Raw genomic sequence first — 27395 nt, 5'->3', positions numbered from 1 at the left:
GGGGGGGGGATTACACGCCTTGATCTTCCGAAATTTGCACTGATCACACGCACGCTTTGCAACAGCTCCTAATGCCTTCCTTCGGGATTCCGTGCGAATAGCACCAGTCACTGACGATGATGATGCTGATGGTGATGATGATGATGATGTTGTTGTTGTTGTTGTTCTTGCTGATGGTGATGACGATGTTGCGGCAACATCCGAGCGTGGCTGGTTCATGATTGTGGCATATTCACAATGGGAAATACAATTGTTACACAGCAGAATGCAAGATCTCTCTCAGACCATCATGGCCAAGCAAGTAAGTCTGAGTAAGTCTGAGTGAGTACCTAGTAAGTAAGCAAGAGTGGGATGGGAGGACTCGGAGGAGTGGATTGAGTCTGGATGTTCGATCCGGTCGGTCACAGGCAAGCAGCGGCGGCGGCGGCGGGCGGGACTGCAGGGGGAGCAAGCAGGCAGGAGGCCGGGGAAAACAACGAGAGAAAAGCTGAGCCTGAGCGTTACCGCAACCACGCGGGGAAAAGGCAAGAAACTTCCGCCCTCCATCCCCACTTTAAATGTCATTGTAGTACGTACTACGGTACAGTATGAAATACTCTGTACAGAGTACAGTACAGTACAGTAACTATCCCCTCATACAGCAAGTGAGTAGGACCACTCCACTTTATCAGTTGGACTTAGTACTGGTACTGTAATTCGACTTCCTGTGATTGTCATTGAGTTTATTACAAGGTATTTAAATATACTCGGTATATGAACTTTTGCGCCTTGAGTCCAATCAACTGCAATTGGTTCAGAAACTGCTTATCGCTACTAGGTACAGTATCTACAGTATGATTCGAGTCCTAACTGGAATTGGCAATGAATTGCCCTTCATGACCAGCATATAAAATAGGCGTGAAAGCGCCGGATGCTCTCTCTGCCTCCCTCCTTCCCTCCCTCTTTTCTAACATCGATAATTGACCTGAATCTGACCAAGCAGCCAGTCATCAAATCGTTGAATATTGTCAACTATGAGAAACCTACAACCATGGGAACAGATTGTCGCTAAAAAGCGTTCTCTGCGAGATCAGAAGATAGAACCCTACATCGTCGCTGATATTGATCAACGTATTCCTCGGGTGTACAATGTTCATGAGCGCACCTGCCTGCATGATGCATCCAGCTTTGAGGAGATTACAGACATTGACAGTGCTCCTCAGCTTCTTGAACAACTGAAGTCCGGAAAAATCACTGCGGAGCAGACCACCCTAGCCTACATCAAAAGGTACACCTCTGAATGGCCGCAAGCGCCAAGATAATCCGACTGAATGCTGATACTATAGTATGTCTACTCAGAGCTGTGGTGGCACATCAATTGGTGAGCACGGGGTTGAATCACATGATGGACGATGGCGAACTCGATCCTAGGGTACTAACAGGCGCAAATCACTAGACAAACTGTTTTACAGAGGTTACCTTCGAGGAAGCCTTAGCACAAGCTAGGGACTTGGACTGCGAATTTCAACAGACTGGCAAAGTCAAAGGTCCCCTGCACGGTATTCCGGTCACGCTGAAGGATCAGTTCAATATCAAAGGGGTCGATAGTACACTGGGTTACGTGGGCCGTTCTTTTGCGCCCGCTGCGCAAGATGCAATCCTGGTTCGGTTACTGAAGAGCATGGGTGCTGTTGTGTTAGCCAAGACGAACTTACCGCAGAGCATCATGGTGCGACGCCCCGTCCGGTTCACATCAGTCACTCCGGAGACTAACGGGTTTCGATAGTGGGCTGAGACGGAAAATCCCCTCTGGGGCCTAACGACCAATCCGCGGGACCCTGCACTTACGCCGGGCGGCTCAACGGGAGGAGAAGCTGCGCTTCTGGCACTGCGCGGTTCCCTCTTAGGGTTTGGAACAGATATCGGTGGCAGCATCAGAATCCCGCAGAGTCTTATGGGACTGTATGGCTTGAAACCCAGTGTACGGCCGAATCCTGAAGCCATAGCGAAGATGAAACTAACTCCGCATCAGAGTAGCAGACTTCCGTACCACGGAGTTCCTGTTTCAACTGAAGGACAGGAGCACGTTCCGTCATCTGTTGGTCCTATGGGGAGGGACCTATCGTCACTCTGCTATGTGAGTCGAGCGTTAATCGATGCTAAACCATGGCTGTTTGATCCGAAATGCCCACCGCTTCCTTGGAATGAGAACGCTTTCCGAGAAATTCAAAATCGGCCTATGACTATTGGCCTGATTGTGGATGATGGAGTCGTGAGGGTCCATCCGCCCATCGCACAGGCTCTCCGTGAACTTTCTACCACGTTAAGGGCGCACGGCCACGACATAGTGACCTGGGACGCGTCGGACCATCTGGAGTGTATCCGCCTCATGGACTTGTTCTATACTGTTGATGGAGGTGAAGACGTTCGTCGCGATGTCGGCGCGGCGGGAGAGCCCTATATTCCCCACGTCGAAGCGCTTGTCAACCGCGGCAAAGCCGTATCCATCTATGAGTATTGGCAGCTTAACAAGAGAAAGGTTGCTCTACAAAAGCAGTATCTCGACAAGTGGAACGCGACCCTCTCTCCCTCGGGTAAGCACGTTGACATACTTCTCGCTCCAACAACACCCCATCCAGCTATTCCCCACCGGAGTATGCGGTGGGTTGGATACACAAAGATCTGGAACTTCCTCGACTATCCTGCCGTCACATTCCCTGTAGACCGAGTCAGGGCAGACCAGGATGAGCTACCAGCCGACTACCAGCCACGGAATGAGCTTGATGCATGGAATTGGAAATTGTACGATGCTAGGGCCATGGATGGCCATCCAGTTAACCTCCAGGTGATTGGCAGGAAACTGGAAGAGGAAGTGGTACTAGGCGCAGCGAGTGCCATCGAAACCCTCTGGAAAAAAGCATTTCCTATCGGTGAAGGAGCATTATAATCCATACCATGGTATCCTGCATACGTACAGTCATCGTGATTGCTGGATAGTCTAATCAACTGCCCCGTGCGTGGTTAATCTTTCCTTCCCGGCCCCCTCATGTCAACCCCCACCTTTTATCTACACCCGCCTCCAATCTAGCGTCGTAGCAGTTGGGGGCAGTTGGGGGCAGTTGGGGTCAGGTTCGGCCCAAGTTGGAGGCGGCAGGGGAAGGGGATTTGGGGTAGAAATCAAACGAGCTGAGGTAACTAGTAATGACCACCACAGGGACCTCGGAGGATACATCGTGTCCAGGTAACATTCATGAGGTCCTAGTCTACTCATAACACTTGACAACAAGCTGACTTGACTATGTGAGTTTGGATATGGTCGAGGGACCAGAAAGTAAATAAGTGATGTGATTGACATGATCAGATCCGACTTGAATCTGGCCCCGTCAGGTACGGCAGAGTGTTGTGCTGGAATCGGCATACTGGATTGTTATTTACTATTTAGGCTTATCTCCCGGGCTTTATCAGAGGCACTTATCATCATATCTCGGTGAATTCGAAGCTTCCCCTCTTCCTCCCCACTCTTAGCGGCAGGCCCGTCCGTCATGCGCAGCAAACGATAAGATTAAATTGCGAAATGATTTAAGTGCCCAGTTCGTTCTTTTTCTCATCCCCTAACCTACTTTCCATCAATTTCAAACCACCATCTAGCGACACAGTGCAATGGGCAAGAAGCGTGTTTTGGTCGGCTACGGAGTCGATATCGACGCTGTAGCCGGATGGCTGGGGTCATATGGCGGAGAGGACAGCTCCAATGACATCAGTCGAGGTAGGAAACCGACTCGATCAGCCTCTCCAGCAAGATCAGTGGTAGTAACCACTTGACCCGCTGTTTCATTCCCCCGGCCACCAGCAAAGCTCTGCTGATCAGGACGGTTCCCCAGGTCTCTTTGCCGGCCATATCGGCACAACGCGACTGCTGAAGTTGTTCGAGAAGTATGGCATCAGAGCGACATGGTTCATCCCCGGTCATTCGCTTGAGACCTTTCCGGAGGAGTGTGCCATGGTCCGCGATCAGGGCCACGAGATCGGTCTCCACGGATATAGCCACGAGAACCCAACCGACATGACTATCGAGCAACAGCGTGACATCTTGGACAAAACCTACCATATGATCTACAAGTTCTGCGGCAAGCCCCCACGAGGCATCGTGGCCCCGTGGTGGGAAACGAGCAAAGAAATGGCTGATCTTCTGCTTTCCTATGGCATCGAGTACGATCATTCCATGTCTCATCATGATTGCCAGATGTACTGGCTGCGAACAGGCGACTCGTGGACCAAGATCGATTATACCCAGAAGGCTGAGACGTGGATGAAGCCGCTCGTCCGGGGCCAGGATACAGGACTTGTCGAGATCCCCGGAAATTGGTATATCGATGACTTGCCGCCGATGATGTTCATCAAGTCGGCACCGAACAGCCATGGATGGGTGAATCCAAGAGACATCGAGGACATCTGGAAGGTTGGTGTGCTAAAGTTCTTGGATTTTAACATGAGCTAAGCTGATGACTCGTGGTGCTCTAGGATCACTTTGATTACTTCTACCGCGAGTACGACGAATTTGTTTTCCCGATGACTATACATCCTGACGTGTCTGGACGTCCGCATGTGCTTCTGATGCATGAGAGGTGAGTTGGCGCGGCTCTATGTCTCATTCGTAGCGTTTGCAGCTGGGCCCTAACAATGACAGAATCATTGAGCATATCAACAAACACGAAGGCGTAGAATGGGTGACATTCGAGCAAATGTGCGACGAGTTCAAAAGCAAGAACAAGCCACCCGAAGGGGCAAGAATGCCTGAAGCTCCCATGCCTCTAAAGCAGACTTGACAAATATCTGACTTCGTGAGACCACTATGCTCTTCCGAGGAGTATTGTTTGAATCAACTGCAGCCAAAAGTAGTTCCTTCAGCTAGTACCCTGACATTGTAAATAATCCGGAGCTCTTTTGAAGTGAAATGCTAGATACCTGATGAATGAACCTGTCACAACCTCCTACACTAATGCCACTAACGCCACTTAAATGCAAATTTCGGTAGTAAAGACTGAGTTTTCAGCTCCTCGGTGGCTCAAAAAGCTGAGGTCTCATGTTGATCTTGCAAAGCTTAGAGACACAACCGCTTAGCTGCAGCACAGATTGTACACCGTCCAAGATGCGCATGTGTGTAAAACCAATCTCACGGATAAATTCGAGCTTGGAATGTTCTGACAGAGTGGGAATGGTCTTGGTTACTCGGAACATAGTGCTGATGATATCATGTGAAGAATATCCCAGGTCCCTGACATACTCGTTAGTTCCACAGCGCGATGTCGGTGATGGTCCTAGAAAGAGACATACCAGAGCTCATTGAGTGTGTCGAGGGCAACGTCCACCTTCCCTTCCCAGCAGGCCTTGATCATGGCTTGAACTTTGATGGGGTGTGGACTATCGACCACCCTGAAAACATTGTCCCCGCTGACGAAGCCAAACCCTGACCATGTACTTTGGAGGTTGTTGATGGCTTGCCGCATGTCTCCCTCTGCGCTGAATACCAATGCAGCAATTCCTTCCTCATTATGTTCCACCTTCTCGGCGTCACACACCTGTTTCAACCGCTTCACAACCTGGGCGTCTGTCAACCGGGCATAACGAAGGATGGCACATCTGGATTGAATGGGCTCGATAATCTTATTCGATTGATTGCACGCAAAGGCAAAACGAGTCGTAGACGAGTATATCTCCATGGTACGTCGTAGCGCCTGCTGGGCACCAGACGTCATACTATACTGTCCGTTAATGGAGGGGAGCTGCGTAGGAGGTTGATCACGGGCTCGTACCTATCTGCCTCGTCCAATATCACTATCTTGTGACGGCCAGGAGGCAGTGTAACTTTCTTCTGGGCGAAGCCCTTGATCCGGTTGCGCACAACATCAATACCTTAAGAGGGGTGTCAAAATTTGTCCAGGCTTCCGCTCAGAGGTGGGCGTACCTCTTTCATCACTGGCGTTCAGCTCAAGCACAGCCTCTTTGTATGCATCTCCCAGTAATTGCCTTGCCAAGCACAGAATCGAGGTTGTCTTTCCGATACCAGGCATGCCAGAAATTATCACGTGTGGCATATTCCCATCTTTGGCGATAATCTTCAATCGTTCAACGGTCTCTGTGTTGCCTACAATATCATCTAGGAAGATCGGGCGGTACTTCTCGACCCTGCGACATAACGTCAGTTCCTGGCTCCCGTGGTCATCGTGGCGGCGTCATACCAAGGAAGCTCGTAGTCGGAAGGAGCGCCGGCCGTATTGGGTTTGAGTCCATTGCGGGCAGCGCTGGCTGAAGATTCGGCTTGAGCCATGGAGATAATGGGTGAGAAGGAAGAGAGTCGAGCTGTCCTCTGTGTGGTATGCGAACAAGGCAGGCAAATGGATTCTCAGTAAAGGTCGGGTATGGCTCGAGGAAAGGAAGACGCGCGCAGGTCAAGGCGGAGACGCGTCGGACATGCGGGGGTCCGCCCAAAGGAGTTCTAATTGATTGTTGCCCAGTGCCGGCGGTGCAGTGACCAGAGCCTGTGATCGTGAGTGCTTTTCTCTTCTTTTCTTTCACTCCCACAAGCAACCCAGCAGGTTTCACAGTGCACTCTTCCTATGCAAGTCGGTTCCCGTCGATGATGCAGGGATCTATCTATCTATCTTTCTCTGCCGTTTTAAGATCACATGGGGTCCGGCTGGCCAGTTGGCCAAAAGACCGATTGTATTTCCCGCCTGCGCTTTCCATATTTCTTCCATTTTCGATCACTGCATGGGACGGAGTCACTTATGCACCACACCTTAAGTCTGGAGCTGGTGACGCCAAAAAAGTATTCTACTACTCCAACAACCCTTATTTACTACTCCAACTTCTACAACTTATACTTATCGTGTCTGTATTACGTTAAAAGACCTTGTTTAATACCTTTATCACTACTAGGCGCTCTACCATTTTCGGGGATACCGCTTACTTTACTTCACCATTCCTACAACAGCTTTTACCTCAACCAGTGAATTCTCTTTCTCGTAATCATCACCATGGGAACGACCTCTGTGCGCCGCAATCTCTTTCATCATCATCTCAGCAGACGCCCTGGGTCGGTCGCTCCTTCTAGCTCCTCTGCGCAGAGCAGTGCTACTCAGGGGGCTCCGGTTCTATCCAAGCATATGGCACCCTCAATGTCCTCGGACTCTGCCTCGTCATTGGGTTCTGGCCCCGTCGATGGAGGGGAAATTGTGGCCCGAGACAAGAACGGTGGCTACAAGCTTGACATTCCAGTTCTCCCCGCTTTGATTGGCAATGGCGGTGATGAAATGGAGGGTATAGAAGACGTAGGTGCTCATGGCGGCTCCGGAACTGCAACAGTCGATACTACAAACCAGACCGATATCTCCAGACGGGAGAAAGAGAGTAAGCGACTTCATTTTAAGAATCCTGCGCCATGCCATGCGTATAAGACCATGCTAATCCACCATAGAGATTGAAGCCAGTTTATCGGAAATGTATCGAAACAAGAGCAGGCGTATGAGTAGTGAGCCAGCTGGTAAGTCTTTTCGACAGCCATGAGAGAGGAAGAACCTAACTGGAGACAGAGATTTTAACCCTTATCCAGCAGAGCCTTCGTAGCAAAGTGGCTGCTTTGGATGAAGATAATTGGATGTACGAGCCCGAGGTCGACTCCAGCATCTAGAATCTCCACGGTGCTAACATGCCTTATGCCTATCATGACGCATGGTGGATGATGTATATGAACTGCATTGATTTACATCGCGGAAGTTCCCGCCAGCCTCAAACTAGTCAAGCTCCATACTCGCAGGGGGCGCCTCGACCCTTTTCGAGCCCACTCGTCCTTGAGGGGCCGTCCGGGAACCGGCAGTATCCTGACCACCTCCAAAAAGCATGCTGCCCATCATGTCTAGCAAGGGGTTACTTTGCCTGGGAATGTTGATTCCAAAATACTGCTCACCCAGCTGAGCCAGGGCTTCGTCCCAGATGCCAACCTCGCGAATGTGGGATGCATAGTGAGCGGTCAGCTGCTTGAAAAGATCCGAACTACCACGCTGTATTGTGAGGAGGAGCATGCTTATGAAGTTCAGCAAAGGGAGCGCAGGGTAGACCCGCACGTCAGAGCTAGCGCTGCTGACCTCTTGTACACCGAGTGATGGATTCGAGGAGGAAAGCTTTGACGTGAAGATAAGAAAGGCTTTGTTGGCATTGCGAAGGTTTGCGATGAGAAGGTATGGAAATACGGCACGAGATGCGTAAATTGCTGCCGTATGCGGATCGTCATGGGTATACCACTCGTATTCAAGTTTCGCCAGAGTCTCGGCCGATTCTGAGGTGCCGAAAATCAGATGCTTTTCAGCGTCATATGGTTCATTGTCTAGAAGCTTCAGATTAGAGAGCTGTCCGGTCATCTTTATCTAATGTGATTCACACACCCTCGGCGTATACTGATCCAGCAGCATGGTGCAATTCGGGATCTCCTCTCTCCAGAGGTCCAAAACGACCACTCCACCCAATCATCTCTTGGATAAACCTTTTCCGTGTAGGTTCCTCGGGTGGGAAGGCGTGCAGAAGCTCGATCAACCGCTCTATTATTGACATTTCCCGTCAGCCGTGTTCGAATGAGACCGTGGGCTAGGTTGTGACATATGGCACCCTATTCGAGGTTGACAATGGGTGCAACACTTACTCTTCCGAATTCGTCCTTCAGTATCATCATCACCGGAGATGATCTCCCAACCAGCCTTGATGTACACCTCGACGACCAGCATGATAGCTAGGTCTCCGCCACTGGCGGATGCACCCTGCTGGGAGCCGGCTTTCAAGAGGGCTGCAGCACCACTAGCTAATAGTTCTGCCGCCACATCGTAGTTGGCTTGTTTGATATACCGCGCGGCGATGACTCGTAGTTGCTGGTGAGCTTCGTAATATGCACCAGAAGCGATTCTGGAAGATGATGACAAAACATATTAGCTGTCAGGTTTCCACCTTGGCTTGTGCAAGTCGTTATGGGAGGCGCAAGGTGGGTTGACTCACTTCTCTTGCTGTCGAGCGATGGTCTTCTCAATGCGTGAGGTCATGTTTGTTGGAGTGGAGACCACGTCAGGGAGGCTCTGCGGACGACCTTTAGTGATGCCCGAGTGTCTCAGGAAACAGGACACGATATGACCAGAAAACCGTAGTCGGAGACCTAGAACGGAAATTTCGGACGTCAAGCTTGCTTAGCAACAAGAAAAGGAAGAGAGAAAGAGTTGGATGGCAGACGGCATTTAATGGTGGTGGGGGGTGGGGGAGAATAGCAATGCCGGCGCGCTTGGCTTCTTCCAGAAGGGCGGGCGGGCGGAGCGAATTTAAGACTTGAGTCTCCGTACAGTAAGTACCCAAGTTACTGAACAGTACGTAGCTTTTACTAGGGCCCTGTACTGTACACCCACTTATCACTTTATCAACACCAAACAACTAACTAATCAACTATGATCTTGAATGCTTTTGCGTCTTGAGAATAAAATCACCTACTAATGGACCGGGAAGTGTTTGATATTCAACCCATTGGCCGCTTCTACGGGGCCAGTGCCGCGATTCGACGTCCTAAGGTAAGTAACTGACATTACTTATTACCTGCCTGCCCCTACTTACGCCTTTTCCCCATTCCCTTTCTGGACTTGGATAAATTGAGATTGGTATTGAACATGGGCAGGAAATCGCATGCTTTTCCTATGACGATGATCATGAATTCCACCTGGGAGACTCCTCCTTGAAATACTACTACACACCGCAACTCCCTGCAGATCTGAACCGGGGGTTTGAATCCTTCCAGAAGCTAGATGATTCCGCCGACGAGCATCTCGATGCATTGCTTGATACCATCATGGCTCTGGAACAAGAAACTGGAAACCAATGTGAAGCCGATATCATCACTTGGAGAGGAATGATGACCAAGGTCAGTATGACATCTAACCACTGTAGGCAATACTGCTATTCCAAAGGCTCGGTGCTAATGTACCGCTGGCGGCATAGATTCTGACGGCTCCCTTTGACAACATGAATGGGTATGTTCCTGACGTCCGGTGAAGTTCTACCATCATCGGTGGCCTAACCCCGTTACAGGTTTGAGATGAATGCGACATTGTACCAAGTAAGCTACCATTGATCCTCAGCTGTAACTATGCTAAGTCATTGACAACCTTGTTAGGGAACTATGTGCGTATGTTCCAGTTGGCTATTTGCGGGTCCTAATACTTTCTAGCTTCATTGAAGAGAACAACAGCTACAAAAATGAGCAGAAGCGGATCCAGAAGAATCAGAGAATGCCTCCTGGTATGGCTTCTCAAGAGCTAATGGCATACTGGGGTACAGTATATCTTCCACGGCCGAGTCCGAATGCTATCGGAGCTTTTCGGCTGAATCATCGCCAAACTAACACTGATTGATGCAGGCTACAAATTTGAAACAATATCGTTACTCAACCAACCATGGGATCCAACTCCTCGTCAGGAGATCGAAGGTCGAGAAGAGCTCGTGGTGAACAACAAGGCCCAGTATTGCTCCGTGGTGCGGACTGCGATAGGACGCACCAAACTTGTCATTGGAGGCGAAGTGGATGCTAGTAAGCAGATGCAATGCTTCTACCATGCACTCACAGCTGATATGAACTAATCACTTGTGTGAAGTATGGGACCGCAAACCAGAACGGAAGGAGGACCCCATCAACTGGGTAGAACTGAAAACCTCGGCCGAGATCAGGAATGACCGGGACATGGTCAAATACGAAAGGAAGCTTCTCAAGTTCTGGGCTCAGTCATTCCTTCTCGGTGTGCCTCGAATTATCGTCGGGTTTCGAGACCAGCAAGGAATCGTCCACCGTCTTGAGGACTTGGACACCGCCAGCATACCAGGCAAGGTCAAGAAAGTGGGACGAGCGACCTGGGACGGAAACATATGCATCAATTTCACTGCCGAATTTCTGCAATGTAGGAAAAGGCTCACTCAATCCTAATGCGGTCATTAAGGACTGTCACAGCAAGAGTTATAACTAACAAGATCAGGGCTTAAATCTACCATACAGGAGGAAGGGACGTGGAGGATAGTCAAACGTGAGAGATCCTCGGTCATAGAGGTCTTCAAAGTGGAGGATAGTGGAACTGGCGACATCATCTCTCCAGCCTTTTCACTTTGGAGGTCGACAAGATGAGGGACTCGGGCTCGTTAAAGCTTGGTTCTCTATAGCGAGTTGTTCGGGAGGCTTGATGAACGGGAAGCCGGAATTATGAACGGTCGCCATTGGCTTCCATCTGATGTCGACTCTTGGTTCAGATTCGCAATAAGAGATATGTGCATCTCCCAGTGACGAATGTCCTTCGCACAGGGAGGCGCCTGCGCCCTGATGTTCCTGATCAGATGACTGACGTGATCAATCCGTGGTGAATCGCAATCCGCCGCGGCTTACTCGATGTTCTACTTTCGAAGACACATATAGTGTCCCAGCTAGATCTAATCGAACGCCAAGCATCGGAAAGCGTGTATGTTTCATGTGGCTAACCTTCTTTCACTCTGAGCCCTCGGAACGAGATGTGTCTATCCTTTAAAATATCCAGTCGTGGTTACATCCTGAAAATGTCCTCTCATTCACGGTCTGTTCCGTTCACCGATATACAACACAACGAGTCTGTATCACAGCTAAAGACCGGGGGAGTCCTGTGTACCCTCTTCTCAAATATGTTCCGGATGATCAGGGTGCAAGAGTGGAAGTTGTACATCAACCATTGATAGTGGCATCTACCCTGTGTCTCCTTTGGTCGGGGCTTCAGTGTTAATGTCTGGCCGGACATTCGAGGTGCGACTATCCTGCCGTTTCCGAAGGTACGCATCACGTGCAGCCTTCTTGGCTGCACTCTTGAGAGCTCTCTTATGTGCATTCCCATTGATGTGAATATCCCATTGCTCCCTGCCTTGCATAGTCTTCTTGCAGACATTGCACGTTATACATTGCAAAAGTGCGGTGGGATCTCTCTCCGGTTGTGCCTCTTTTGCACTCAGGACGGTTCTAGCAAGCTCTGATAGTGACTTGGGATCAGGAGTGGGTTCATCGTTCAGCAAAGCTCGTACCAATTCCTCTGAAGGCTGCGTTATAGCCTCCTTCCATGCTTCGACGTTCGTGCTATCCAGGAGGTAGAGACGATCAATCGCGCTTGCATCAGCAATGGCTTTCCATAGTTTGTTTCGTATCCATTTGATTTGCGATATGGCATATTGTCGCGTTGCAGACTTGACGGACTCAACGCAGGCTCTTTTCAACGCCTCCAACTCCAACTCGCCCATGGAGCCCTTGTAGAGGGCCTCGAAGTACGGCGCCAGCTCCTTGTAGCCGATAGAGATCCACACGCCGCGCGTGTGATCAACAGGATCGCCCTGCGCTTTCTTCTCCCGAGCAAAATCGAACATGCGTCTAGCTTCCTCCATGAGCCCTTGGTCTACCATCGAGTCCACACGCTTTTCTAGTCGGGAGTTGAGGACTTCCTTCTCCGAGTGCACCCAGAAAATCATTGTCGGGTATCGCAAACGACCCACGCCAAGAGAAAGGCTGTTACGCGCCATGTCAGCCTGTTTCAGCCGCTGTTGTTCTGCGTAGACCTCAGATGCGGGTCGCCCAGTTTGGAAGTAGATCTCCAAAGAGCGCCGGATCTTGCGGACATCATTTGGGTGCCATCTAGCCGCCATGGCTGGGTCGACTTCTTTGAGTTTCTGCAACACCACTTCTGGAGTAGCGTCGAGAATCGGCCATTTGGTCGATGAATCCCGGTCACCGTTGTCATCCCGAAAGACTGGATCATCATCGCCGGAATTTTGATCTGCATCGACGAGTTGATCATTGAATAGCACGGCTTGTGTGTAGTAATGTGTGCCTCCGACTAGAATCGGAAGTTTCCCCTTGGCGTGGATCTCGTCAATCAGCCGAAGACTGTCCTGTTTGAATCGACCGATCCACCATGGCTCTTCCTCTATTTCGACACAGCTAAGTAAATGATGCGGAATACCGTTACGCTCCTCAGGAGGGATTTGATTGGTGATGATCGGGAGGCCGCGGTACATTTGCATCGCATCTCCATTGATGATTTCGCCATTGAAGCGCGAGGCCAGGTCAACTGCAAGCTATCTGTAGCCGTTAGTCGATGAGTCCAGACTAGATGTATGTCCTTCTTGCCACTTGACTCTCTTCTTCTGATTCTCAGTTCTTGCTAACCTTCGACTTGCCAGTACCTGTCGCTCCGACGACAGCGATGAGGGGCTTCATGACAGGTGGAGACGAGTAAATAGAGAACAGTTGCCGGAAAAGATGTCGCATGAGGAACCGGACCAGACTACACTTAGCATTTTGGCCTGGAGAAATATACCTGACTTCAAAGAAGACAAGGCTCTGGGTGCTAGGTGCCGTCTCCCAGAAACCAAAAAGAAAAATTGCGGGGAGAGAATCAGAGAACGAGAGCGAGAAAATCGCAGTTCGGGTTTCTTACCTCATCAAGGGATTAGGATCTTATCTTTTATCGCGTGTTCCCTCCCCGCCGATCTCCCAGCTGTCCATCAATCCACTTCAATTCCTAGAATAAATTGCTTGAATCTGTTGAAAGGACCAAAGGGGTATATATACCGACCAAGGTCTTCTTCTTCTTCTTCTTCTTCTTCTTCTTCTTCTTCTTCTATTCCATGGCTGACTCCGATCTGCACCCCCCCTCAATCGAGGTGAGAAACCTGTCTTTCAAGTTTCCCGATGGATCGTCAGGCTTGACGGATATCAATCTGAACGTGCCGTCCGGCAGTCGTACTCTACTCATCGGAGGTAAGCAAGCTCGCTGCATGGTAAAGTGACTATTTCATCTTCTGGGAGGTTGACATCTCCCTAGCCAACGGTGCCGGCAAGACCACACTCCTACGCCTCCTGTCCGGGAAGCGTCTGGCCCCAACGGACACCATTACCGTGGCCGGCAAAGACCCCTTCAAAGACGGTCTGGAAGGCGTCACTTATCTCGGCATGGAATGGGTCCTGAACAACATTGTCCGGACCGACATCGACGTGCCCACTCTACTGGCATCTGTTGGCGGCAACGCCTACCCAGAGCGTCGGGACGAGCTGGTCGAGATACTCGACATCGATCTCCGGTGGCGCATGCACGCCGTGTCGGATGGAGAGCGTCGCCGCGTGCAGCTGGCGATGGGCTTGCTCCGTCCCTGGCGGGTTCTCCTGCTTGACGAGATCACCGTCGATCTGGACCTGCTCTCCCGGGCCAATTTCCTGGGGTTCTTGAAGCGCGAAACAGAGTCCAGACCCTGCTCCATCGTGTACGCCACGCACATTCTGGACAATCTGTCCCTGTGGCCCACGCATCTGGTCCACATGCATCTAGGCACCGTCCGCCAATGGGGTCCTATCGAGACGTTCCGCGACGAGGTCAAAGAGTCGTCCCAGAATAGTCAGCTTGGCGAGCTGGTGCTCAAATGGCTCACGGAGGATCTTCGACACAGAGGTCCCCGGAATGGATATCAGGGCCAGGCCAAAACCTACCCGTCACTAGATGGCTTGGGTGGCTATGGGCTTGAAAAGCGACCATGATATATTCCACTTCTCATTTTCTCTTTCTTTCTTAGTGTTTGCACTCTCTACCTTGGCCCTGCCCTGTTTCCATGGGTGCGCACATTTCAACCATTATGGTCGATACACGGTAACTTTCAACTTCAATAGTTCTAGAACAAGCGGATACATTCAGCCTACTCCCGGTGTTTTTCAACATGCAGACGATCTAATGAATGGCTTTTCACTTTGTTTGCTTCATGTTTTTTTTTATTGGCTTTCATCATTGTCTCCTACTGCGAATATACTACGTGTACCTGGATATACCAATCTTCCGCTCATGAAACCAAATCTGAGAAATCATATACGCGCAACGAGGTATCTTCACTTGCCACGGCAAGCACGAAATGTGGCGCCGCTTCCTTCTGGCCCGGCCACCAGGAAAGTTGAGTAATGGCCTTGGACGGCGATTTGAGCTTGTCAACGCTTGCCAGGTGACTAGTTTGCAGACTGCCGATGGCAATACGGTGGATAGACAGCTCCCCGCTCTCTTCGCCCGCGGCGAGAATGAACGAATCCTTCTGTATACTCGAAAGGAATGAGATGGCAGTTACAGGGGTTTTCAAGGGGATTGTCGCTTTGCATTCGCATGCACCGTCACGCATTTGCCAGACCTTCACTGACTTGTCGCGGCCAGCAGTCGCGAAGATAGGAGTCTGTGATATCGGAGCCCATGCAGCGTCGAGAATCATACGTGAATGGCCCTTGGGATTGTTCGTCAGAATTGAGAAGGTTGAGGGGTCTTGCTCGCTGCGCTTGTACACAGCCCATTGTCTGTCACGACCAACGCTGAGAAGATGCTGATCATCACTAGAGAAACAGAGACTTGTGATGGTCAAGGTATGAGCGGCAAGGGAGGGCCGAATCTCATGCCAGTCGGAAGTGTCATATAAACGAACCACCGCATGGTCAATCGAGCTCGCTTTGCAGGCTGTGGCGATAAGCGTGCGGTCATGGCTAACGGCTACAGCAGAAATTTCATAGCCGTGGCCATATAACTTCTCATGCTCGGGCCATAGGGTGTGACGAGACAGTTGATCCTCAAACGGCGGTTGATTTGACTCTAAAAGTGTCGTTGAGGTAGCCTGTGTCTTCTCCATATATGCGTTATCTGTTTCCTCCTCTCCTCCGGGGGCATCGTCAGCCGGAGCTTGGTTTGACAAACCCAGCACAGGGATCTCGGCTGTGTCAGGTAGTTGATCCTCTTCGGATTGCTTGAAGCCGGAGAGCTTCTCCAGTAGTTTCGCGATTGGTCGAGGTTCGTTGAAAACCCGCAGGAGCTTCTCGTCTGCGCCAGACACAAATCTAGCCGGTCCTAGAGTATCGATACAGTTCAAGTCGTACCCATGTATTTGAGGACGGGAGAACTCATGCCAAGACTGAAGTCCTTCGCGCTCCCATTTGGCATGAAGGCGCGTGGTTTGGTCGGCGCTAGTCGACAGGAGGTATCCGCCAGAAGGCTCCCATTGTACGCCGTTGACCGACCGTACATGTCCAGAAATCCCAAGAGATTGCACCCACAAATCAGATGCTGCATCATATTTCCATGCTCGCCAGCTACCGGTACGGCCGAGGCTGGCAACCTGCGTGCCATCTGGAGACCAGAGGCCAATCCAAAACCCACCTGTACTGCCAGTCGCGGTTGTTGAGCCTTTCTGGACGCTAATCTCTCCCATCCTCTCGGCGGAGAGCCACACCCCGGAAGCAGGATCTTGCTCCCAAATTGTTAGTGTATTATCAGCCGAGGAAGTGAGGAGCTGCTGACGCTCTGGATTGGGATTCCAGTTGGCGGTGTAGATCCAGTCCTCGTTTCCGAAAAGTAGCGCTTCGAAGGTGACGGAGAATTTCACCCCGGTTACCTCGAATTGGTGGGCTTTGTTCGAAAGAGTTGTCTCAGCGCCACCTAACATGGGATCAACATAATCGGCCGGGGCAGTAGTAGTCGCTTCCCCACGCTGCAGTCTCCAGAGTCGGACATATTTGTCTTGACTCGCCGATGCCAGTAGAATGTCACCGGCTGCGCTCTGCTTGTCCAACGTGAAATTCAAAGACCGTACCCAAGCTTCATGTCCAGACAACACGGCCGAGAGCTTGAATTCAAGAGCCGTAAGGGTGTTCTCCGCCACGTAAATTTGCACGGCATTGGTGGTGCCTGCAACCGCTAAGGCAACGGGTCTGGTATCCGACTCCGACTGAAGAGGGCTCAATGCCAAGGCCAGTGGAAAGAACCGTGGCTTCATGGTTATTGACTTGAGCAGCTCCCCCTTTGCTTCGCCCTGGGCATGAATCTTCCATACTTTGACGGTTCCATCAGCGGCTCCGGTTGCCACAATCTCGTGCCCGTCAGCCACGGCAATGGTATTGACTGAGCCAGTATGGCCTTCAAGGGTATGCACGTGCACGAATTGACGCGAGTCAACTGAGTGCGCTCGCCATAGACGGATTGTATGGTCGACTGACCCGGTCAAGAGGTATTTAGTGTCTGTAGTAGGGCAGGTGTAGAATCGAACGGCGCTGACCTTGTCGGTGTGGCCGACAAGGAGTGAATAGACACCGCGCTGCGTACTATCCTGTATTTGGGTCAGGCAATGAGCGAAAGAGAATGTAATAATAAATGAGCACACACATTTGGGTTCCATAGTGCTACATTGTTATCGGCACCGAAGGCGAGCACGCCGGTCCGGACGTCCCAATCGGCGGCGGCGGGATGCCTATTGCCCCCAACGCTAATGTACTCGGTGGTGACAGAGACCATTGAGCTGGTGAAATCGGAGCCCAACAGGTCTGAAAAGGAGATGAGGAACCACCGCTTGCTGTCCGAACCGAATCAATCTCAAATGCACGGAGGAAAAGGTAAGAGAGGCCGGCGGGGGGCGGGCAGGGCGGTCTGTCGCAAATCGACTGACTTTTTGTGCTGCTGAAGGGAGGGGGAGCTTATCGATAAGACTAAAGTTACTCAAAGTTACTGAGTAAAACTGCTGTACCCTTTTGACTGGACAGTCACAGCGTCCTTTTCGTCTTCCTGCCTCTTACTCGGTGAACTCTTTAACATCAGGGTCAGAATCATTCTGAGTATTCTATCTGTCTATCGATCTACCGATCTATCCATCCTCTCCTTACCTTTCAATCATGGAAGCAAACTCTTCAGACTCTACATCCCTTTGGCTCACGGTTGAGTTCACGTTGAGTTTCCCCTTTGCTCTACATAATCCCCGAGCTGACCCGAGCATGATTCATTGACTGCTTCGCTCTATAGTGGAGGCCTAGAAATCTTGTTCGCCAACGAGCGCAAGCACAGCGTCACCCTTCCTTCCCAGCTCAGCGATGGCAGCCGACCAAACGTATCCTACCTTCTTGGATACTTGGTCAAAAACCTCATGAAAGATCAACGAAAGGAACTGTTCATACTGGAAGATAATGTGTACGTCTGTCCAAGGACCGGTATGAGAGCAACGATGACTGACCCTATGCATGTATATTCTACTAGGCGCCCCGGAATCCTAGTCTTGATCAACGATGCCGACTGGGAGCTCGAAGGGGAGGAAACTTATGAGCTTCAATCTGGCGATAATATCGTCTTTGTTTCTACGCTCCACGGTGGCTAGTGCCGAGTCCTTCTGGCAACGCTTTGATATATGAGGATCTGCTCGACACCAACAACGCCCATGGTACCATGTGCATGATAAACTATATATATACTAGACAACGTCTTCAACATGCTGCTGTGAGATTCTTTCCGGTTCGCGCGGGGTTCGGAGGCCGCTCTGTGGAGTCGAGAGACCCTCGCGCGGGCTGCCAAGATCAGCGGCCAAAGGGGTCGTCACTCCGCTGGGGGGCACAGGGATCTTGATGTCCTGAGGAGAACCGGGGACGATTTCTCTGGGAAGGCCAGAGATATGGATCCTGCGTGCTTCGTTTTGATAGCTTTCGGGTATGATCTAGAGGGACCGGTCAGATGGACATTCATCTCAAGTGAATTTCGAAGGCTTCTCATTGGGCTTACTTCAATAATCTCGTCGCGAGGGAAATCCAAGAACGGAATATCCGCAGCATTGCAGGCCATCAAGTACCCGTATAAGACTCTCAGCACGCTTTCATGTGCGATAATCAGCAGATCGTTCTGTTCACGCTCGAGCTCTAGAATGATAGGTTCGAGCCGAACTGCAAGGTCATGGTATGACTGCCATTGCTGTCAGCTACAACGATAATACTTTTGGGAAGATAGCAAGGCTATTCACCTCCGCCCGCGGATACCGATGATGGTAGGGGTCAAGTTCGTGTTTTGCAACCTCTTCCGGATACTCCTGACGGATCTTCGCCTCTGACATCTTCTCGCAAACTCCGGGATTTAGCTGGCTCATCTGAGATCGCTGTCGCACTTTGTATCCTTTTTCATGAAGATACTTTGCCGTCTCAACTGTCCTTCTTCGTGTTGAGGTCCAGACCGTTAGTGGTTTTAACTCATAACTCGGTTCTCCCTCGTCGATCATTGCTTGTCTTTCAGACTCCCTATGCTTCAGCAAGGACTCCGTCATCTTCTTCGCATAGTCTTCGCCCTGCTCAGACAGCGAGGCATCTGCTTTGTAAGAATCCGCTTCCAGCGATACGCCAGCCTGGTGATTTTCAGCCTTTAAAATATGTAAAACAGATACAATCCTCCAGACTTACCCGTGCAAAGTACGTGTGTCTGGATTTGATGTGAAGATTGAGGAGATAGAACACTATTCGGTTGGAAAGATAGCCGAAGCTTCGATTGTTCACAATTAACCTTTCCCCAGCATTCATCATCTATTTGTGATTAGCGAAAGCAGATGGCTTGAGGAGGGCTACGGCCAGTACCTTGATATAGTTCAGATCCGTCTCCTCCATTGACTGAAATTGAGGGATACGAGCGGCTATCCGAGTCAAGTAATGTTTCACCGCATCTTCCGAGCTCCAGCCCACATACTATACAAGAATTAGGGTCTCGCGCGAAAGTTTCGGGAAGTACTTACATCGGGTGAGGATATTTTGACCCTTCGGACGTTTTCTTCGATTATGCGTTCGTCGTCACACCACGACTCAATGAATAGTGTCTAATGGGAGAAAGGGTCAAAATAAATGAAGAGACCCAAAGCACACATCCCAGACAACTCACCTCAATGTCATGCTTGGCGAATTCTTTTGCGAGTGATCGCCGACCGGATGCCAATGGATTGACAGCGTCGTAAATGGCTATCTGTCCATTTTCATGGTTCAAAAACTGATAAATATCTTCCCGGCACCGTTTCACAATCTTTTGTCTTAAGAGGACCGATGAAGCGGATGCTGTGCGGAATGAGTACGTTGAGGAAAGTTGCAAGAACTGCCACTTGAGGCTTACCGTTCACAAAGAAGTAGTCGTCTGGAATATCCTGGCCAAAGGGAATGGTTGCACGTCTATAATCTCCTAGATGAAATATTCTTGTTTTCACACCTAACCTGGGACATCTTAAGCGCTAGTCTCAGCGAATCTCCCGTGGAAGAATTGACCTACCATCGTAGATATCGCGCTAGAGCTACAGACATATGTCTGATCAAGCGTCAGCAAGCCAAAGGAAATATACGAGTGACTTGGGTATGACGAACGTTTTACCCCTCGCCGGTAACCCCACGGTGATAATGACGATTCGGCCGGAGTGGAAAAGCCGTCCTGACTCGGTACTGTAGAGCTGGGCCGGAGCCAGATCGGCCTTCTCGGGTAAGTCATGAATCGCATCGACGAAGGTAGAAGACTTCCGTCGGAAACGCGGGGAATTGGCGATAATTTCAGCAGTTCTAGTCCATGTTAGAGCACCAGGTAAGTGTGGGTTTATCCAGGTCGCAAAAAGCGTAAGCGGTATGGGTACGCACAGGCGAGTGTGCAGGAGCCAGACTCATGATAGATCGGAGAATGGCACGAGATGGCGGGGAGAAGGGGACTTACAGTAATGTGTCCATGGTGCTAAGGGATTAAGTACGGGCTTTCTTTGACAATGATAACGAACAGCACGATAACGAGCAATTTCTATGTCGATGTTGAAGAAGATTGGGTGGGATAAATAAGAAAGGTCATGGAGGGTAAAAGCTGGAGTCAAAGGAAGGCAGGTTCCAACAGTCGGCATGCAAGATTAGAGAAGGAGAAGGAGCAACGAGCTCGGCCCAACCAGGCAGCGGACTGTGTCTCTAGTACGTAGGTACAGTATTCAGCTGTACATACCTCGAGTAAGTAGACGATAATTACTCAGTACCTGTAGTCAATTACTCCACACCTAAAGGGCGATTCTATCATCGAGGTATAATGGTTGAAACAGTATATAGGTAATATTCAGACTGATGTGGGCTGTCAAGGATAGTTCAAGAGCAATATCAAAGACGAAATGGTACTACTATACTAAAGTACTGTACAAGAACTGAATGAGATAAGAATCACTTTCGTGTCGGGATGCATGTGTGAATGGTCACCGGTGACTAATTCAACTGCCTTAACTAGTTAGTCAGTTCCATTAGTTAGTTATAATGTATCAATTGGCAAACTACTATACTGTACACTCAGGCTTACCGTACTAACTAACCTCTTTACTTTACTGTACCTAACTACGGAGTACTCCGTACTCATATGTAACAAGACACTCCGTAGTTAACTACCTTAACGTAATCGGACACCAAGCCGGTGCGACACCGAGCCGGCGGCGGTCTGCCGCCGCCTTGCTGACTGCCTCGCTGGCCGCTTTCTAAGGCTATTAAACCACTAATAAAAGGCTATATACATTAATTCTTGTTGTTTTTATAAGGGTATTTTAAACAATTGTGTTTTTTTTTTTTATATATACTACAGCGGGCTGGCCAGTGTATTCTGGCCGGCCTTAGTACTACAGCCTAAATTACTTTAACTTTTTATACCTAAACTATATTAAAGCCCTTTTAGCCTATTAAAGTACCTCTATACTGTATATAATAATATAAGGCCTTTTTCTTTTTTTTTTTACTTGCTTAGATAGACTGGAACTGCTTAACTTATTATTAAAGTAGAACTATATTTTATATAAACTATTCTACAGCCTTAATTACTTTTTTAATAATTTTATATAAAACTATTAATACCAGGCCTTAATCTGTAAATTTTTATAGTTTTTGTTTCTATCTTCCAAGTTTATATAAATTTATAGGTATTTTTCTAAAATAAAAAAACTAAGTAGAATATAAAAATATTAGTAGACTTAGTATTTTTAATTAAATCTATAGTATTAAAAAAACCTTTTAAAAATTTAAAAAAACAAGGCCGGTAGTATAAAATCTACTAAGTATATTAATATTAAAAAAAACCTTAGTATATATACTATAATATAGCTGTAAAAAATTAAATTTAGTAATTAATTTTTTTTTATAATAAATAATTTTAAATATATATTAGCTATATATAATTTTTTTAACAGCTTAAAATATATAATATTAAGCAGCTGCAGTTTATATAATAAATAAACTGGTATATATAAAAAAATAATTTTTTATACTATATAAAACTAATTAAACTACTAAATTATATAACTGCTATAGCTGTTAAAAATTAATATATAATACTTACTAATAGTTTTTAAAGCTGTATATCTATTAAATATATTCTAAAGCCAGTTAAAGCTAAATTTATTAGTAGTCCAGCTATTTTTACTAATACTTAAATAATATAATCTTAAATAAACTTTATACTATATTAATTAATAATTCTATACTGTAAAAATAATCTATAGTAGCAGTACTATTTTTAAAGCTAAAATTATAATAATTAAAGTTATTTATTTATAGTTTTTTAGCTGTATATACTTAGTATATAATTCTTATATTTTTAAACTATAAATTATATAAGCAGTTAAAGTAACTTCTATCTAAAATCCAGTCTTATCTATATTTTATATATTTTTATTAAAAATACTATATTTTTAGACTGTATTATAAATAAAATTAAACTATTTTTAAATAAGATAAAAATCCTTATATTTAGTATATTAATAATTATACTTTAATATAAACTTAAATATTAATTCTAAATAATATTTAATAAAGTAAATAATTTAATATTTTAATATAGTATTTTATTAATTTAGCTTTAACTTTACTTAATATAGCAGCTAAGCAGAGAATTAAGTATTATAGATTTTAAAAAACAGCTTTTAGTAGACTATATTAAAAAGCTACTGTTTTAATATATTTTTTTTAATTACAGATAGCTTTCTACAATTAGTATTTTTTTTAGTATATAATTTAATACTATTTAAATAATCTTTAAAAGTACTTATTTTAATATTAAATACAGCAGTGCAGGTAGCCTTTATAGTAAACTTTCTACTTTTAAAGGCCTTAATAGTAAGATTTAAATATTTATCTGTATCGGCTATATTAATATACAAAACAAAACACCAAAAAAATTATAAGATATTTTAATATAGGGCAGTTTAGATAAGTTTTTTAACTTTAAGTTACTGGGGGTGCAAGACGCGGTGCGGCGGCCGCCGGCTCGGTGTCGCGCCGGCTTAGTGTCCGATTACATTATGAAGTTTGATTAGGTCATCGCGGCGGAACTGAAAATCCGAGCATCCGAGGCTGGTTCTTACTGAGTAAGTTTAGCTCCGGCGAACCGCAGATACCTTAGCCGCAGCCCGGGCGGAAAAGCGAAGGTTGAGCGACTTTTTTCAGTCCCGAAAGCTCTGGGCTTCAATCGTCCATCAACTGAACCTCACCACCAATTCTACCTCGGTGTTCGGCATTCCCTCCTCCTCCTCTTCTTCTTCCTACCCCCTTCCCCCTACCTCCCCGCGCAGGTCAGGCACTTTTCTCGATACCTGCCTTTGCAACTGTCACGGTTGCTCCTGGATTCCTTCGGTCTTCTTTTTAGGGCTGGTGTCAAGAACTCGTCTTTCCTAGCCTTGTCCTTCCCCATCTTTCCATCACAAGGACGGCCGCGTCACGTTCTAACGTCCGCTTCCTTCCACTCGAATATACCGACCTTGTTTTTCCTCCGCAATCCTTCACAATGTCCGATTATTTGACTCCTCCATCGTTCTTGACGGACAATTCCGTTGCCGCAGCCCTCAAGGATGCATACTCCTCGTTCTCCGAGCGCAGGGCCGCCCTCGGTCTCTCCAACCCCGGAACTGTGGAAAACATCGCCCGTGAGGTGCAAAAGGATGTTCTGCTGTCAAACTTCATGTTCACGGGTCTTCGTGCCGATTTGACTAAAGTCTTTGGGATGTCTCCCTTGTTCCGTGTGTCGCATGCGTTCTCGATGGGCTCGTCCGGAAACTTGCCTCCATACAACTTCTCCGCTATGTATGGAAGTCCGAAGGTAAACCTTCCTCTGATTTAAAACACTCTTGCTACACTTCATGAAGTATATTGCCACATGCTAACGGCCATCACTACTGGCTCATGCAGGTCTTTATGCAAGGTAACATCGGAAGCGATGGTGGACTCGCCGCTGTCGCCAACTACCGCTGGACCCCCAAGTTGGTCACCAAGACCAACACTCAGATTATGGCTGGTTCCAGTCAGGCCCTCATTCAGGTCGACCAGGACTACACCGGTGATGATTTCTCGGCTTCTCTCAAGGCTTTCAACCCATCTCTCTTGGATGGAGGTCTCACTGGAATTTTCGTTGGCAGCTATCTTCAATCCGTTACGCCCAGCCTAGCACTTGGATTTGAAGCAATTTGGCAGCGCCAGGGTATGAACACTCGTCCGGAAAGTGCCCTGTCTTACAGTGCCCGGTACAAGGCCAACGACTGGATCGCCAGCGCACAACTTCAGGCTCAGGGTGTTTTGACTGCCTCTTACTGGAAGAAGCTTTCTGAGCGCGTTGAGGCCGGTGTCGATATGAACCTGCAGTTCGCTCCTAACGCGGCTGCTGCGCTGATGGGTGGTCCTAGCCGTGATGGCACTACTGCCATCGGTGCTAAGTATGACTTCCGCGCTTCTACGTTCCGTGCTCAGGTCGACAGCGCCGGAAAGGTCAGCTGCCTTCTCGAGAAGCGGATAGCCATGCCTATTGCTCTTACTTTCGCCGGCGAGATTGATCAGGCCAAGGTAAGTCACATCCATACTTCAACAAAATACAGCTTTTGTTGGAATTGTCACACTAATGCTTGTCTCTCCATTAGCAAACGGCCAAGCTCGGTCTTGCTGTTTCCCTCGAGATCGCTGGCGAGGAATTGATGGAGCAGCAAGAGAAAGTTGAGGCCCAGGGCATGATCCCTCCTCCTTTCTAAGCACGCCCTAGAACGTAGCTGGGGCTAATGACTCCCACTCGGGCGTGGGAGCTAGGCGCTCTCGCTTTCGGCCTGGCCTTGGCTCATATATTTTTCAATCTCTGTTTTAGTAGCTCTTCTCTCTCCATGTGTATGTTCGGAAGGTGGTGTGTTACCTACGGTTAATCCCCTTGAACGCGGTTTGCTGCAATCGCTTTGACGTACGGGACCCAATTTTGTATAGGTGCTTTCTTGATTCGGCCGCAGCTGATCTCAATTCTGTTCATGATTTCGGTCCCATGGTTTTCTTATCTGTCTGCTTTCTTACCTTTTTTTCGGTGGCTATCCCGGCAGACGAACAAAATTGCTGGGTGTCCATGGAAGCATTACCGTTGGAATGGTTGCTATTACCTGACGCATCATAGATGGGACAATGTAAAGTGAATGCGGACGCTTGTTTAAAACCAAAACCTTTGGCCTTGATGGCAAGCACAGGGAAAATTGCAGTCATGCCTACTCTTCACACTGTTCCCCTCATGTGGATTTCTTGTGGTGAGAAGGATAGGGCGGGCAAGGGGATATATATACCGCAGAAGATCTCCTCAGAGATGTTCATTCAAAGACATCAATCGACAGCACATAACCCATATTGCATAATAAGAAATTAATAACATGGATGGGATGGCCTGTACGTATCACTCCTGTACTCTGGTTGGCATGCAAGTCAGGTTAAGATCAACTCCCTAAAATTGGTTGTAACGAGTAAGACATCAAAGTGGTTCTGTACTTTCAGACCTGAAGCACTGGATTTTAGCGTATATATGATGATTGTGAAGGATATTAGCAGCGTGTATCAAGTCAAAAAGGGTTTTTGAGGAAGAAAGCAGCGCCGAGATACGTACAGTAACAGTTTTCGTAGTGAATAGTTACTTACTGCGTAGTCAACCACCCAAATACAAGTACTGGAAAGGCCTTTGCTGGGATTCTTTTAGCTTGAACCAAGGTAACTTATGAGTACTACCGGACCGGGACTCCGGGAGGTACAATTAATATTTGCTACAGGCCTCAACTCAGTCCAATGAGGTTCATGACCTCTCATATGGCGCCACCGAGTCATCCCGAGCCAGAACTACGAGTACTCTGTAAGTTACTCGGTCTCGGGTCCTGATTACAGAAAGTCATATGTTACTATTCCGTACTCAACCATACTAAGTAGACTAGTTCCAATAATCCCCACCCCCCATAGTTCGGCTCGCCGAAAAAAGACTTGTGTGATGGGGCATGATAAGCCTCCCGAGAAGCGTGACATTTGGAGAAAGTTTCAAAGAGTCAACTTTGGACAGCCATACGTCACTTATTACCTGGGAAGAGAAGCAATCCTGACATGTTTTCATGATCAAGGACATAGAACCGAAGTTCAATTAAGAGGCAGCTAGCCTGGAAGGAAAACTCGGGGAAAGATATTGAAGTTATTCATTCCCCCGTTGGGGGAAGGGAAGGCGGATCATTGCTTCAATCTAGCTACGTACTAATATGAGTATATCCACTGGAACCATGCCCTTCCATGGTAGGGTAGGATTAGTCCATATCCCATCATCCAGTGTAGGGCTCGTGATTTCAAACTACGTACCCGATTATTACTCTACAAGTTACGGTTTGTGCTATTCTGTAGAGCCTATGCGACAATATCATGTTCAGTTTGTAATTTGAGAACTGACTCTTGCTCCGCGATGACATCTAAAGCTACATGCAAGCTAACTAACATGAGATTGAGTGCGGCGAAATCCTGGTCCCATGTCTAAACCGAGGGGCGGGTGGAAGTGGTAAAACGATGGCTGAAAAAAGGCGATACTCGAGTATGTTATCAATTGTAAAGCGGCACCTCCCCTCTTTTCCCCACCGTGACATCATCTTACTGCTCCCTCATACCCCAGTACTAGGTCTGTGTGCGATATTACCCTCACCCTTGTAAATTGGCGTTTGAAGGAATCTTAAGAAGAGAAACCCCCTTTTGGATCCATTTTTTACAATATTCAGGATTCTGACTAGGTAGGAATATTATACAGTAGCACACTGTGATGTGGGCTAACTTAACAATGCGCAGAAGGTGCAATAGATCCCTCCCTCCCACGGTCAGTGATCACTGTAGGTATTGCGTCAAGAGGCACGCCCGGCATCTCGAAATCACCAGGATTGGTCAGGGAGAGCATTGCCAGGTAGTAGGCTACTAACTGCCTCTGGGGGCGGGCAAAGTTGGGAAAACATCTTCAGGTCGAAGTCCTTTGGGCTGATCGATTGGGGGAAAGGAGAATAACAAATTCCGTAACTTCATTTCACACAAATGAGGAAGAACCTTGTAACTATCAGGGGAGGTATAACTAAAGCTTTGGTTCAAGTCTCAGTCTGCGCTTGATGGTCAAGTCTTTTAAAAGAAAGCCCTACTGTACACGTGGTTATGCTCCGAGATAGATAGGCTGAACAGTTAGCCCTATGTACGAGGGGTAGAAACATAGTATAGAATCTTCCCATGGAACCGTATATCTTGAGAGGAG

At 48.0% G+C, this 27395-nt stretch overlaps 10 protein-coding genes across 10 annotated transcripts; 6 read left to right on the top strand and 4 right to left on the bottom strand.

The window, feature by feature from the left end:
• Positions 1 to 953: 953 nt before the first annotated feature.
• BO86DRAFT_447199 (amidase) lies at positions 954 to 2948 on the top strand. The gene is made up of 5 exons (XM_025676570.1): positions 954 to 1267; positions 1339 to 1360; positions 1436 to 1708; positions 1766 to 1960; positions 2012 to 2948. The coding sequence occupies exons 1-5, from the start codon at positions 1014 to 1016 to the stop codon at positions 2924 to 2926; spliced, it is 1659 nt and encodes a 552-aa protein (XP_025529351.1). The 5' UTR covers positions 954 to 1013; the 3' UTR covers positions 2927 to 2948.
• Positions 2949 to 3504: 556 nt separating this feature from the next.
• Positions 3505 to 4913, top strand: BO86DRAFT_388057 (polysaccharide deacetylase family protein). Its single transcript, XM_025671760.1, has 4 exons — positions 3505 to 3745; positions 3861 to 4438; positions 4501 to 4604; positions 4667 to 4913. The coding sequence occupies exons 1-4, from the start codon at positions 3640 to 3642 to the stop codon at positions 4803 to 4805; spliced, it is 927 nt and encodes a 308-aa protein (XP_025529350.1). The 5' UTR covers positions 3505 to 3639; the 3' UTR covers positions 4806 to 4913.
• Positions 4546 to 6607, bottom strand: BO86DRAFT_388056 (replication factor C subunit 4). Its single transcript, XM_025671759.1, has 5 exons — positions 6219 to 6607; positions 5945 to 6165; positions 5793 to 5892; positions 5314 to 5736; positions 4546 to 5254 (listed from the first exon to the last, which is right to left on the bottom strand). The coding sequence occupies exons 1-5, from the start codon at positions 6305 to 6307 to the stop codon at positions 5029 to 5031; spliced, it is 1059 nt and encodes a 352-aa protein (XP_025529349.1). The 5' UTR covers positions 6308 to 6607; the 3' UTR covers positions 4546 to 5028.
• Positions 6608 to 6764: 157 nt separating this feature from the next.
• BO86DRAFT_52078 (uncharacterized protein) lies at positions 6765 to 7721 on the top strand. Its single transcript, XM_025677437.1, has 3 exons — positions 6765 to 7389; positions 7457 to 7522; positions 7572 to 7721. Exons 1-3 carry the CDS (start codon positions 7017 to 7019, stop codon positions 7667 to 7669), a joined length of 537 nt encoding a protein of 178 aa, XP_025529348.1. The 5' UTR covers positions 6765 to 7016; the 3' UTR covers positions 7670 to 7721.
• BO86DRAFT_359297 (protein GET4) lies at positions 7654 to 9292 on the bottom strand. Its single transcript, XM_025669773.1, has 4 exons — positions 9022 to 9292; positions 8675 to 8931; positions 8421 to 8573; positions 7654 to 8362 (listed from the first exon to the last, which is right to left on the bottom strand). The coding sequence occupies exons 1-4, from the start codon at positions 9063 to 9065 to the stop codon at positions 7773 to 7775; spliced, it is 1044 nt and encodes a 347-aa protein (XP_025529347.1). The 5' UTR covers positions 9066 to 9292; the 3' UTR covers positions 7654 to 7772.
• Positions 9293 to 9503: 211 nt separating this feature from the next.
• On the top strand, positions 9504 to 11271 carry BO86DRAFT_335869 (DXO/RAI1 family decapping nuclease; the record flags this gene model as incomplete). The annotated part of the gene is made up of 8 exons (XM_025668893.1): positions 9504 to 9578; positions 9683 to 9925; positions 10003 to 10034; positions 10093 to 10124; positions 10228 to 10335; positions 10421 to 10591; positions 10656 to 10955; positions 11031 to 11271. The coding sequence occupies 8 exons, from the start codon at positions 9504 to 9506 to the stop codon at positions 11174 to 11176; spliced, it is 1107 nt and encodes a 368-aa protein (XP_025529346.1). The 3' UTR covers positions 11177 to 11271.
• Positions 11272 to 11760: 489 nt separating this feature from the next.
• On the bottom strand, positions 11761 to 13349 carry BO86DRAFT_455213 (tRNA dimethylallyltransferase; the record flags this gene model as incomplete). Its single annotated transcript, XM_025677096.1, has 2 exons — positions 13226 to 13349; positions 11761 to 13134 (listed from the first exon to the last, which is right to left on the bottom strand). The coding sequence occupies exons 1-2, from the start codon at positions 13325 to 13327 to the stop codon at positions 11761 to 11763; spliced, it is 1476 nt and encodes a 491-aa protein (XP_025529345.1). The 5' UTR covers positions 13328 to 13349.
• Positions 13350 to 13686: 337 nt separating this feature from the next.
• On the top strand, positions 13687 to 14590 carry BO86DRAFT_309345 (putative ABC transporter; the record flags this gene model as incomplete). The annotated part of the gene is made up of 2 exons (XM_025667810.1): positions 13687 to 13819; positions 13884 to 14590. 2 exons carry the CDS (start codon positions 13687 to 13689, stop codon positions 14588 to 14590), a joined length of 840 nt encoding a protein of 279 aa, XP_025529344.1.
• Positions 14591 to 14836: 246 nt separating this feature from the next.
• On the bottom strand, positions 14837 to 21048 carry BO86DRAFT_335855 (Elongator subunit ELP2). The gene is made up of 16 exons (XM_025668892.1): positions 20857 to 21048; positions 20553 to 20791; positions 20216 to 20404; positions 20124 to 20159; positions 19971 to 20068; positions 19746 to 19915; positions 19603 to 19683; positions 19448 to 19555; positions 19277 to 19396; positions 18847 to 19221; positions 18612 to 18788; positions 18316 to 18546; positions 17764 to 17809; positions 17452 to 17554; positions 17235 to 17421; positions 14837 to 17178 (listed from the first exon to the last, which is right to left on the bottom strand). The coding sequence occupies exons 2-16, from the start codon at positions 20564 to 20566 to the stop codon at positions 14887 to 14889; spliced, it is 4227 nt and encodes a 1408-aa protein (XP_025529343.1). The 5' UTR covers positions 20567 to 20791; positions 20857 to 21048; the 3' UTR covers positions 14837 to 14886.
• A 2585-nt stretch (positions 21049 to 23633) lies between these two features.
• On the top strand, positions 23634 to 24864 carry tom40 (TOM complex pore protein TOM40; the record flags this gene model as incomplete). The annotated part of the gene is made up of 3 exons (XM_025675047.1): positions 23634 to 23945; positions 24035 to 24682; positions 24757 to 24864. The coding sequence occupies 3 exons, from the start codon at positions 23634 to 23636 to the stop codon at positions 24862 to 24864; spliced, it is 1068 nt and encodes a 355-aa protein (XP_025529342.1).
• Positions 24865 to 27395: the final 2531 nt, after the last annotated feature.

Source organism: Aspergillus japonicus (genome assembly GCF_003184785.1).
Source record: "Aspergillus japonicus CBS 114.51 unplaced genomic scaffold BO86scaffold_14, whole genome shotgun sequence".
NCBI classification, from domain to species: Eukaryota; Fungi; Ascomycota; class Eurotiomycetes; order Eurotiales; family Aspergillaceae; genus Aspergillus; species Aspergillus japonicus.
The sequence above is the reverse complement of the archived record's forward strand: the minus strand, read 5'-3'. Positions and strand labels throughout refer to the sequence as shown.

Coding starts and splice junctions, on each gene's coding strand:
- BO86DRAFT_359297 (XM_025669773.1), bottom strand. CDS start 9,065: ATGACCTCACGCATTGAGAAGACCATCGCTCGACAGCAAGAGAA. Junction 8,932..9,021: donor ATCGCTCGACAGCAAGAGAA/GTGAGTCAACCC, acceptor ATCATCTTCCAG/AATCGCTTCTGGTGCATATT. Junction 8,574..8,674: donor TGAAGGACGAATTCGGAAGA/GTAAGTGTTGCA, acceptor TGTCAATAATAG/AGCGGTTGATCGAGCTTCTG.
- BO86DRAFT_335855 (XM_025668892.1), bottom strand. Junction 19,916..19,970: donor CGACTACTTCTTTGTGAACG/GTAAGCCTCAAG, acceptor CATTCCGCACAG/CATCCGCTTCATCGGTCCTC. Junction 19,556..19,602: donor TCAAAATATCCTCACCCGAT/GTAAGTACTTCC, acceptor ATTCTTGTATAG/TATGTGGGCTGGAGCTCGGA.
- BO86DRAFT_388056 (XM_025671759.1), bottom strand. CDS start 6,307: ATGGCTCAAGCCGAATCTTCAGCCAGCGCTGCCCGCAATGGACTCAAA. Junction 5,737..5,792: donor ATATTGGACGAGGCAGATAG/GTACGAGCCCGT, acceptor CGGACAGTATAG/TATGACGTCTGGTGCCCAGC. Junction 5,255..5,313: donor GACACACTCAATGAGCTCTG/GTATGTCTCTTT, acceptor CGAGTATGTCAG/GGACCTGGGATATTCTTCAC.
- BO86DRAFT_388057 (XM_025671760.1), top strand. CDS start 3,640: ATGGGCAAGAAGCGTGTTTTGGTCGGCTACGGAGTCGATATCGACGCT. Junction 4,439..4,500: donor ACATCGAGGACATCTGGAAG/GTTGGTGTGCTA, acceptor GTGGTGCTCTAG/GATCACTTTGATTACTTCTA. Junction 4,605..4,666: donor GTGCTTCTGATGCATGAGAG/GTGAGTTGGCGC, acceptor TAACAATGACAG/AATCATTGAGCATATCAACA.
- BO86DRAFT_52078 (XM_025677437.1), top strand. CDS start 7,017: ATGGGAACGACCTCTGTGCGCCGCAATCTCTTTCATCATCATCTCAGC. Junction 7,390..7,456: donor CTCCAGACGGGAGAAAGAGA/GTAAGCGACTTC, acceptor AATCCACCATAG/AGATTGAAGCCAGTTTATCG. Junction 7,523..7,571: donor TATGAGTAGTGAGCCAGCTG/GTAAGTCTTTTC, acceptor AACTGGAGACAG/AGATTTTAACCCTTATCCAG.
- BO86DRAFT_447199 (XM_025676570.1), top strand. CDS start 1,014: ATGAGAAACCTACAACCATGGGAACAGATTGTCGCTAAAAAGCGTTCT. Junction 1,709..1,765: donor ACTTACCGCAGAGCATCATG/GTGCGACGCCCC, acceptor GGGTTTCGATAG/TGGGCTGAGACGGAAAATCC. Junction 1,961..2,011: donor TGTATGGCTTGAAACCCAGT/GTACGGCCGAAT, acceptor ACTCCGCATCAG/AGTAGCAGACTTCCGTACCA.